Source organism: Microtus ochrogaster, chromosome 16 (assembly GCF_000317375.1).
Source record: "Microtus ochrogaster isolate Prairie Vole_2 chromosome 16, MicOch1.0, whole genome shotgun sequence".
Classification (NCBI taxonomy): domain Eukaryota; kingdom Metazoa; phylum Chordata; class Mammalia; order Rodentia; family Cricetidae; genus Microtus; species Microtus ochrogaster.
Window position 1 is genome coordinate 50,423,488 of NC_022018.1, and position 11,854 is coordinate 50,435,341.

Below are 11,854 nucleotides of genomic sequence, written 5' to 3' on the forward strand. Positions count from 1 at the left end.
GGATGAAGATGAAGTCCACACTGGCTCCAGCCGGCCTGGTTTACCAGGACACAGACCAGCAGCACAGAGAGACTTCTTTCCTCCTCCTTTCACATGAGAGGCAGTGAAGACAAAACAAGAGCCGCTGGGTGTCCCCTTCCACCTGTCTGAATTAAGTGCTCCTGGAGGATCACATTTATCTCCCTAGTGTAAACACCAGAGCATTTTATCTGCGGTTTTAATGCAGTCACATCTCCTTGTTCCTCTTACCTCAGGGACATTTTCTTTCCATTCTTGGTAAAGGTCTCTCATATCAATTAATTTATTCTCCAGCTTCTCGATGGTCCAAATCTGGGTGCTCTTTCCTTTTCTCCTCGCTTGAATGGCAGGCTCACTCACTATCGCCCCTCTCTGTATAATGGAGAGAAACCAGGAGGACATGGTTTTGACTTCCCTTCTGACAGTTAAAGATTGTCTACATTGGGGGCTGGAGAGATGGCTCAGAGGTTAAGAGCACTGTCTGCTCTTCCAAAGGTCCTGAGTTCAATTCCCAGCAACCACATGGTGGCTCACAACCATCTGTAATGAGATCTGGCCTTCAGGCATACACACAGACAGAATATTATATACATAATAAATAAATAAATAAATATAAAAATTAAGAATAAATAATTAAAAAAAAGATTGTCTACATTACAGCGAGTTTACACAAGATGGTCAAACATTACCACCTAGGAAATATTCTGGTCATTTTCTTCTAGATATTCCTGTGCACACACTTATATTTTAAATCACAAGCCCATGCAAACACATCATCTCACATCCCAGTCTCTCTCCAGTTTTTACATCACAATCAATTCCTTTCATTGACTACTCTTTGCAAACTTGTTTCATAGTAGCATAGAAATTCATCATACAGATTTATCCCATTCCTAATTATTATTCAGTTGCAAGGGTACATGTTTTTGTTATATAAAGGCCACTGTGAGGGCTGGGAGGTAGCTCAGTTGCTAGAGTGCTTGTCTAGCCCTTGGTTATAGGTGGTAGTGCACGCCTATAATCCTAGCACTTGGGAGGCAGAGGCACGCAGGTCTCTGTGAGTTCAAGGCCAACCTATCTACAAAAACAAGTCCCAGGAGAGTCAGGGCTCTTACACAGAGAAACCCTGTCTCAAAAAACAAACAACAAACAAACAAGCAAAAAGCCCCAGTGCCACCTAAAATAGCTGTGGTCAGTGCACGCCTGTAATGACAGCATTCAGGAGGCAAAGACAGGTGCACGGTCATCCTTAGCTACAAATTGAGTGTGAGGCCAGCATGGGATTATGAGACCCTGCCTCAATCAATCAATCAATCAATCAATCAATCAATATTAGAGAATAAAAGTACTATCAGAGAACCCTTGTGCACAACCTGAAGGTATGTCCATGCCTATATCTGTGGACTTAGAACTCCAATAACCAATCAAATCCTCCCTAATTTGCTTTCTTAAATTTATGAAAAAAATTATGTATATGTGTGTTTTGCCCCCGTGCATGCATGTGTACCACGCGTGTGCCTGGTGCCTCCAGAGGCAGAAGAGGATACTACACACAATGGAAGTAGAGTTACAGATAATTGCGAGCCACTGTGTGTGCTAGGAAGCAAACCCCGGTCCTCTGGCAGAGCAGCCAGTGGTTAACTGAGCGAACCCTCTCTCCAATCACCACACTCAACTTCCTTTCTAGCTGTTGGCTGGGTAGAGAAAAAAAGATGAAAATTTATTGTCTTCCAGGTTTCTCTCTTAGAGCAAAACTTTGTTAAGTTTAAGTGATAGGCATCTTTCAGAAGGCTGCAAGGAGTTCCATACATGTAATAGTATAGGTTTCAAAGATATTTTCTCCTCAGAGAATTCACTCACAGAAAGGCTGTACAACTAGGCATACATATATACTCATTGCATCGGGGCATTTGTGTGAGGAGAAGCAGGCATAATTACCACCCGACTTTTTCTTCCATTCTCTCTAAGGACGCTGCTTACAGCATATGCTCACCCAGGGGGTACAGACCAACTGGAAGGCGTCCAGAGTCAACACCTGGTTCCCCAAAGGACCTGCTCACAGAGATGAGCTCTGGACTCCAGTCTGCAGGATCTACTAGCCTACATCCTGCTCTCCCAACCCCTAGGGCCGTGCCTACCTTCCTGTTGGCACTGAGGTTGGCCGCGGGGATCTGAAGAGTCACTTGGTAGTCGGTGAGCTTGTTCATTTCCTCAGCTAGGAAGTTGGCTTCCCTCACCAGAGTGTTCGCTTTCACCAGCTGCTCTCGAAGCTTGGCCAGGCTCTGCCTGAACAGTTCATCCCTGGGGTGTTGAAGAAGAGAGAGCACACACAGGTAAAGTAAACCAGAGTTCCGTTCCTGTCACAAAGTGCTGACAAACTCCATCCACAGCAGCAGCACCCCTTTTAGGAAGTTTTCCCTCCTGTCCACAGAGAGGAGGACACTGAGAACCACTGCTGGGGACAAAACTGAGGGGTTGAGGATTGATATTAGACAAAGCAACAAACCAACAAACACCCAGGCACCGCTCAAGCAGAGGCAGGCAGAACTCTGTGAGTTCAACGCCAGCCTGGTCTACAACAATCCGTTCCACGACAATTAGGGTGGCCACAAGCTTTCATTCCTCTTCACTTCCATACCTTCATTTTTTTTCATCCATACATCCACTCACCCACACACCCACCCATCCACCCTCCATCTAGCCACCATCTACCTATTTATTATTAAGATCCAGTTGCTATACGATAGTCCTTATAAACACCTGCCTTCCTTAGGCCACTCCTGGGTTCAAGTCTAGCAGGGGAACTGCTTCTTTCAGAGGACAAACCCCAAGCATCCCAGGTTGCTGTCTCTCACGTGTGCTGGGTTGTTGTCTTGCTCATGCCCAGTCTAACGCTTACAGATTGAATTCTTTCGCCTCCTCTATAAGTCACTTCCAGACTCAATCAGACAGCTTGCTCACATGCTTCCAAACACTCCCTGCTCTTCTCTGCTTTGTTCCTGCCAAGCCACCCAGATACAGCCTGGGGTTGGGGGGTGTTCTCAGGGGCAGTGGACATGATTAGCATGGGGAAAGCATGGCTCCGAGCACCAAAACCTTCTAAAAGGAAAAAAAAAAAATCTCCCTTTATTCTGTCTGCACATTCAACTGCTGTTGTTAAATAATCATCCAAATTTCTGCTATCTCAAGACCTGCCAATCTAAGTCTTTGGCACTATATGTACTGAAGGATTAGAGATCTGGGGAGGGGGTGGTCTATGGTGGCTGACATTACTGTGACATTATTGGGACATAACTTTTAGATGAAACACCAATGGCCAAACTAGAATTGGGCCTTCAGTCTCCTTTTTCCAGGCATGTCCTCCCTCCACGGGCCTCTCCAGTTCCACAGCCCCCATTCCTCACTCAGGGTCTGGTCCCATCCTTACCTCTCCTCAGCCCACTGGGTCACCTTCTGCTGGGCTGTCTGGCTGCTGTAAGCCAGGCGGTCGGAGGCACTGCTCGGTGGCTGCCTCTCAGGGGAGAGCTGCTGGCGTAGCTGCTCCAGCTCGCGTTCATACATGAGCCGCTGCTCCTCCAGGGCAGTCCTCTTCTCTTCCAGGTACTGCTTCTCCAGGACCTGAACCACATTCTGAACTGGATCTGGTGAGAAGAGAGAAGAGGCAAAGGGTTGGAAGGAGCTGTTAAAGACAGGAGTCCACACCGGTTCCAGTCAGGGCTACTCTGAGCAAGAAACATCTCCTGCCTCAGACCTGATCTGCCTGGTCCTGTGCTCTCTGTGGAGCCTGAGAGCTCACAGTGGAAATCCTCCTGGCTTGCTTTCGGATAACACTTCAGCTAACTGCTAATTACAAACCTTCACTGTTACCTTCTTCCATGGGATGAGCGCATCCTCATGTCTAGCTGTGTGTATCACAAACTTCCTGGTATTTAATGGGGAGGAACTGGATGTGAAACCATTGTGTTATCCAAGACAGCACACGGCTAGGAGCTTGCACAAGTTGATTTTTACAGCACATGCCTTCCACACTCATGTAACATGGTTTTTGTGTGTGACAAAACCTCACCACAAACCTCCCTTCTCTTGATGGAGAGGAAATAATCATAACATACATTTGAAAATATTGATTAGGTATATGACATGGCAATTTCTCAGGTGTTAATTCCTAAAAGGGCAATTAACTTTCATAAAAAAAGAAAAGTAAAAGAAAAGCATGTGTTTGGCAATTTAGTGCTCCAGGAATCTAAAACTTGCAATTGGGCAAGCAGGTACAGACATATCAACAATGGAGCCTTGGCACCTCCATGGGTGGCTGTGGTGTGTGTGGGACCTGATTCTGAGAAACCAATTGACTGGACAGGGCACCAATGCGGTGATGACCAATGAGCTGCATGCCAGGTCCAGACAATGGCCCTTGAGTAAAGTCACAACACAAATGAGTAGCCCGCAAAGAATCAGTATGCTGACAGCCACACGGTGCAGGGGAGGACTGCCCATCACAGTGAGCATCTCCCAGAAGTTCACGGGACTGTGGGGAAACGCATCTTTAGACCAGTGTAAGATGTAGATTCCTTCTTGTATGTTGACACATTTGCTTGTGATTCCCTGATAACCTGGGCTGTATTCCCATCCAGTTGTCTCAGTTTCCAGAAAGAATCTGGTCGGTGGTGATTCAGGAGTTTTGTAATCACCTGTTCATGGCTATTCAGAGACTCTTCCAAAATACCCCACCAGTTTATGCAATAAACACAGACAATATGCTTTCTACATTAGCATGTAAGAGGAGAGAACACACGAGCCTTAAGAATAAAGTTAACACAGCAAAAACGAGCAGCTTTGTATAATTGCAAGATGCTCTAAGTTGTTTTAATGAAAACGACAGCTACCATGCCAATGTGACTTTACTGGCTGCATCTCAAGAGCAGAAACCAAACTGACTGCAAGCATGACCTCCAAAGAAACCTGCAGCCCCTCCCCTTCCCTGTGGTGGGTGTCATCTCCATTTTAATGTAGAGGAAACTGGGGTTCCGAAAAATCACACAGATGACCAAGGTCCAGTGAAACCAAGGACAGCACCATGTACTGAGCTTAGATTAGAAGCTCAGTGTCAACGAGGATCAGACATCAACTTGATAAATATGTCTTGATGCGATCGATGCTCTTAGCCCGAGAGTCACTCCGTATCAGCACTCATCAAAGAACAAAGTCTTCAAAACATACAACTGTATTTCACTAAATCCATTGCTTCTTCAAAGCAGCAGCAGATTTATCACTGAGAAATTGTTTTTTACTGCGTTTTGTGAAGAGATACTGAAAGTCATACTAGGGATCGAATGTAGGGTCTTATTCATGCTAAGCAGGAACTGTGCCATTGACTTCTACTGCCTAGGTCCTGAAGAACATATCTATCCTCATCTCAGCTTTTTATGCTGCAGAAACACACGTGACCCTGCTGGCTGATGCTGCAGGATCTCAAGCCAGGTTCCTTGTCAACATGGAGGCCGAGCGACTGAGGCTGCTTAAAACAGCACCAGGAGCCACAGTGACACAGGCTCTATGGGGGCCACAGACCAAGATGCAAATACAGAAGGAGAGCAACTCAGCCCTGCACCTGGGCCCCCTAAGCAGGACTCCCAGGTCACCTCCTCGTCACACACAGTCCTGCTCAGGGGCTAGGCTGTTTTACTTCTGATCACCACTATGGGAACATAGTTCTCTCTTGTTTTTCTTTTGTTTCTTTTGCTTTATTTTTCAAGTTTATTTTGGTTTTATATACATATATATGTATCTATGTGTGTGTATGTAAACATATTTGTATGTGGGAATGCTTATACGATATGTACATGTGAAGGCCAGAGGTAAATCACCTTTAAAAACATGGATTTATTTAGCGTGTGCACATGCATTCATATTGTGACATGTGTGTGGAGGAGGTGGCTTTTTCCTTATGTCATGTATGTTCTGGGGGATCAAATTCAGGCTTGTTACCAAGTACCCTGACCTCCTGAGACACCTTATCAGCCCCCTGCCCCATACCCTGTGTTTTGAAACAGGGTTTCTCACTAGCCTGGGGCTCACCAGTTACTCTAGACTGGAAGTTCATCCAATCCCAGGATTCCCCCCCTCTCTGCCTCGCCAGGGCTGGGAATACAGGTCCATGTCACTACCCCTAGCTTTTGGAGTGTTGTTTTTGCTTATTTGTTTAATGTGGGTGCTAGAGACTGAACTTAGGTCTTTATCAGGAAACTATTGACTGAGCTATCTCCCAAGCCTGCAGGAATGTCTGACAATATTCCTCTCGCCGATCAATCAGTCTGATGCCTTTGCTACACTACCCAGCCTCTTTTAAAAGAGGTCCTAATATAGCTAATAGCTTTTTAATGATCCAGAAATTTCTTCTTAATGACTTTTCCTCTCTCCTGAAGACTGCTATCCTGCCCACTACTCAGTCTCATTTATATCAGATCTTCAGAATGAGATTTCTAACTACAAGGGACATTATAATTAATACATAATTTGTGCTCCCGCATGCATGCAATGTGGAACTTGACCAGCAGGGGGTGCTATGAAAGAAAATGCTTGGAAAGCAACTGTGTCTACAGAGGCTGATCAGAATTTCAGGACTGTGGAGAGATTGGAATGCTGCAGTTGGGTGAGTTCTAGTCCTCTGGATCAGCCATTCCTTGCCAACCTCTGTGTCAGAACGAACACCCTGTGACTAATAGATGAACCTTTACCCAATCATTAACTTAATAGATCACTAGCTCCCACCAACCCCAAATCTAAGAATGCCATCAGATAGTATCTTGGGTCTACAGAGACACTCCCCTATCCTGCTGGACCTGCCTCTGATGCACCCCCAACGTGTTTTAAAATAAAATGGATCCAGTTAGCAAGGTAATCTGTCTATGATCTGGCCCAGGACACCCCTACCCCCACCCCGCGCTTCTTGTCTTCTCTCCCTGCTTCTGAGAATGGAAGCCAGGGCCTCAGGCAATGCTAGGCAATCATTCTACCACTGAGCTACACTGCCACTTCATTTTCCTCTTCTCAAGAGAACCATTTCAAAATTCAGTGCATCTGGTGTCTAAGGCCAGGGTACCAAAGAGTCGTTTTTTTTTGTTGTTGTTTTTTGTTTTTTTTTGGGGGGGTGATGGGGGAATGAACAGGAAGGGGTGCTGGGGGAGAGACAGGACAGGGGCCCTGGGGGAGAGAAAGGACAGGGGTGTTGTTGGGGGAGAGACAGGACGGGGTGTTAGGAGCGGGCATTAGAAACGGCATTGGAAATGACTCGCACTGGGCTAGAAGGGACGTCTGCCTTTGGGGATGGGGGAGAAGTCTCTAATCTTAGATGTTAGAAACTACCTCACGACCTTCTAACCAGTCCCTAAATACTCCTAATTTTAGAGCTAGCTACAGAAGAAATTGGGAAAAGAGATTAGTGTTTGATTTCTATTTTGAGCCCTTGAGAAAAACATGTCATTGTCCATAGCTAGCCTTTCTTTTACTTACATTTTGTTTTGTTTTGTTTTTTGAGTCAGGGTTTCTCTATGTAGCCTTGGCTGGGCAGATCAGGCTGGCCTCAAACTCACAGAGATCTGCCTGACTCTACCTCCCGAGTGCTGGGATTAAAGGTGTGTGCCACTACCACCTGGCTAAAAAAAACCCCCTTTTTTTTGTATATGTATGAATGTGTACATATGTATATGAATGTTCAAATGTGTGTGTGGGGGGGGTGCATATGTGTACATGCATGTAGAAACTTAAGGCTGACATCAAGTATCTTCCTGTATGGCTTGCTACTTCATATATTAACGCAAGGTCTCTCATTCAAACCCAGGGCCCATCATGTCGGCTAGTCCGGTTTCCACCTCCCACATACTAGGTGACGGATGGGCTGCCATTTCCGCCCAGCTTTCATATGGGCTCTGTGAACCTGAACACTGGTCCTCACGCCTGCACAGCAAGCCCTTGGTGAGCCATTTTCCCAGCTCCTCTTTTACACTTACATCCAAATGAGCTGGGTTTTAGATCAGTTCTTACACTAGAGATTCTAGGTGATCACTGAAATGGTGGAGGCTATGTTTGGAAGCACCCCTGCCCTGGACTGCCATGCTCCCTGCAGTAATGAGGCCATTAGTAACAGACGCAGCAACACCAAGGACATTTTCCTGTGCTGCTGGGCGTGTAGGGAAAAGGACAGCTGGGCGGTAACAGAGTTGGAATATGGTTGGGAAATCCTCAGTCATGATCAAGAAGCACATTGATCAGGCAGAAAAACCTTCGCTTCATCCCAATACTGCCTGTTAGAGTTTGCCAAAGCTCACAGCAAGCAACGTCCCTCAGCGGTCCCGCTGAAAGCCAGCCAGGATCCCACATGCTAAGGCAGCAATTAAGAACCTCTGTCCCAGCGTTGGTGAGCCAGCTTCGTCTGAAACCACAGGAGGGGGAGGAGGATCTTCAAGTAGGACCACCACGGGGAGGACCACCAGGCAGACAGGCTTACGGTCGGAAAGCCACCTAGCAGGAGACGGAATTCTGAGGACGCCAAGGCCATCAGCTCATCTGCACCATGACAGAGGATGCATGGGTGCCTCAGAGGGAACTGGTGGAGGAGGGAGGCATCGCTCTTCACAGGTGATACTAACACTGGCGAGAGTGAGCCTGGCACAGGAAGTGGGGGTGAGGGAGGCAGAGAGGGTGTGAGGCAAAGAGCCCGGGAACATTTCACTTCAAGCATCATCTTTATCAAAGGTGCTTGAGTGTACCTGGCAAGTAAGCCTCTTCAGAAGTAGAATTTCCCACCTGAGCTGATAGTAAATATTACCTTTCATATCTATGAGAATTCTGGATCTGTATTTTCCTGGGGGACCTTTATCACTCTTCCAGAAAATGACAAGATCAATGATGGAAAATTTGAATAAAAAAAAAAAAGTCTGTCAAACCCATTTCATAAATACTGAGACCATGGAAATGCTATTGCAATTGGCTTGAGAACAAGAGATTCCCCAAAGGGGGGGCCATCTGCAAACTCTCTGATTCTACCCGAGTTCCCTGAGCTGTCTTGACGCTGCTGCTCCTTGCTGCTGGCCTCTGGAAGGAATTATTGGCTTTATGTGTCTAAACTTTGGGGGAGACTCTGCTTATCCCCTGTGGGCCCTGTAAGATCTGCTGCTGCCGGAGAGAGCATCTTACCATTGCTGTTGAGGGTTTTCATGATGACCTCCATCTGTGCGAACTCGTAGTTGTAGTCTGGTTCCGAGGAGGCCTCGCTTGCAGCATCCAGGTCATGCTCTGCTGGACCTGCGTCTTTCTCAAAGTCTCTCAACCAGTCCCGCCGTTTCCTCTTAGGTAAATTAATTCTGTGCGGGTTTTCATCATTAGATAAAATCAGTTTGGTTTATACTTAAATAGACAACAGAAAAGAAGGCAAATGGAAATATCAGAGAACATGAAGCTGATACCTAAAAAAGTGGTTATTTCCCCATAAGATTCTGTCACCGTGCCATAGCTGGGTGGTACTGCAGACGAGGGTGCCATTTACACACGACCTGAAGGGACACAAAGCAAGATGTTAGGTGGATGGAAGACAGTAGTCCCAAAATTCAAAGAAGTAATGGGGACTGTTCTCCTAATGAATGCATTCTGGGAAACCATTGAAGAAGGAGAAACAGAAACCCAGTCTCGGTCATGAGTCAGGAAGGGTCTGCCTATGCCCCTAAGAATGAGGCCCAACTCTGTGTTTCTGATGGAGATATAAAACAGTACTACAGGATGATTAACAGACATTTACAAAATACAGCTGGGGAGACAGCTCATTGGGCAAAGCTTGCGTGAGGACCTGAATTCAGATTCTCAGAATCATATAAAGCTGGGGATAGCAACACATCTGTCATCTTATCATTCCTATGGAGACAAAGAAGGTAGAGACAGAATCCCTGGATGGTCCCAGGTGGGCTAGCCTGGTGTACGCAGTACTGAACAATAGACTGTCTCAAACAAACAAACAAACAAACAAACAAACAAAACAAAAGCCATATGATGGTTTGAAAGAATATGGTCCCCAAAGGGAGTGGCACTATTAGAAGGTGTGGCTTTGTTGGAGTGGGTATGGCCTTGTTGGAGGAAGTGTGTCACTGTGGAGACGGGCTTTGAGGTCGCCTATGCACAAGACACCACCCAGTGTCTCAGATCACATCCTATTCCTACCCAAGATGAAGAACTCTCAGCCACTCTCAAGCACCATGTCTGCCTGAACGCCACCATGGTTCACCATAATGATAATGGTCTGAACCTCTGAACTGTAGGTCAGCCAATAAAATGTTTTTCTTTATTGCTACGGTTTATGGTATTTCTTCACAGCAACAGAAACCCTAAGACATGCTGGTGCTGGTTTGAAAGAAAATGGCCCCCCAAAGGAGTGGTACTATACGGAGGTATATGGCCTTGTTGGAGGAAGATTGTCACTGTGGGAGAGGGCTTTGAGGTTTTTTTTTGCTCAAGTTTCCCTCAGCGTGACTGTCAGTTGACTTCCTGTTGCCTGCAAGATGTAAGACTCACAGCTCCAGGGACATCAGCCTGCATGCCGTCATACTGATAACTGACTGAACCTCTGAAACTGTAAGCGGCCACCTGGATTAAGTATTTTCTTTGTAAAAGTTGGTGTGGTTATGGTGTCTCTTCACAGCAGTAAAAAAACCCTAACTAAGACAATGCTATTACTCCTCCAAATTCTATACTGCTATCACTAGAATATGAACAGACCCCACAGGCTCCTGATCTAGAACAGCAGATCTCCAGTGGGTGGCGCTGTATCCTACAGTTGAGGAATGTGGGAGGTGAAGCTTCACTGGAGGAAGTGGGTCCCTGGGGGCCGATCTTAGGAGATAAAGCTACCCTGTGTCTGGACAGGTCTGGTTCTCTCTACTTCCTGATGTCAGATGGTGCCAGCTGCTTCATGCTCTCGCTGTCACTCTCAAGAGCCCTGCCTGAAGCCGGGCGATGGTGGCGCACGCCTTTAATCCCAGCACTTGGGAGGCAGAGGCAGGCGGATCTCTGTGAGTTCGAGACCTGCCTGGTCTACAGAGCTAGTTCCAGGACAGGCTCCAAAGCCACAGAGAAACCCTGTCTCAAAAAACAAAAAACAAAACAAAACAAAACAAAAGAGCCCTGCCTGCCACCATGACTTCCTAGCCATATGAACTGTACCCTTTCAAACTGTGAACCGAAATAAATGCTTCCTTCCAGGTATATTTGGTTAAGCAATGAAAACAGTAACTAACACACCCCCGTAAACAGAAAGCAAACCCTCTAGGATACCCGGCGTATCCTTAACTTTGATGTAACTGAAGCAAGAAAAGGGAGAGGCTGGCGCCTCCACGGGCGTCTCCTACCTTGCATTTTCTTTTGGCGTCAGAGTGATGTCTCCATCTGCGGCGATGTCGATCTCACAGTGCTCGGGCTGAATCCCGATCCCAAAGAGCTGGATGTCCTGAGAGGTATCTGCACCCACGCGGGTGTGATCCTGGAACGCAGAATTGAAGAGAGGAAACCAAGTTCACAAGGCACTCAACCAGAAATGGTCACAAGCAACTGAAATAAATCAAGGACTGTATGACATGAACGGCACAGGAGGACATCTTGAGCATCAGAAGGTAAAACGTTGGCCAGTGTGATGGCTCAGAGGGTAAAGGCATTCATCACCAAGTCTGATAATCTGAGTTCAGTCTCCAAGACCTGTATGGTGGAAGAAAAATAGTCCTCTGACTCCATTCACATGCTGTGGCAAGCGCATGCCCTCCACAGATAGATAAATAGATTGGTAGGCTGGTAGGTA

At 46.5% G+C, this 11,854-nt stretch overlaps 1 protein-coding gene across 3 annotated transcripts in view; it reads right to left on the reverse strand.

Annotated features, from left to right (window-relative positions):
• Window positions 1-11,854, reverse strand: part of Kif13a (kinesin family member 13A) — a 177,472-nt gene that overhangs the window by 47,432 nt on the left and 118,186 nt on the right. For all 3 annotated transcript variants that reach the window (XM_013349117.2, XM_013349116.2, XM_026782988.1), the window contains exons 14-19: window positions 11,412-11,542; window positions 9,483-9,569; window positions 9,214-9,380; window positions 3,446-3,659; window positions 2,157-2,319; window positions 250-390 (exon numbers count right to left, since the gene is read on the reverse strand). In XM_013349117.2, coding sequence (XP_013204571.1) covers window positions 250-390; window positions 2,157-2,319; window positions 3,446-3,659; window positions 9,214-9,380; window positions 9,483-9,569; window positions 11,412-11,542 — 903 coding nt within the window. The remainder of the gene's footprint in view (window positions 1-249; window positions 391-2,156; window positions 2,320-3,445; window positions 3,660-9,213; window positions 9,381-9,482; window positions 9,570-11,411; window positions 11,543-11,854) is intronic.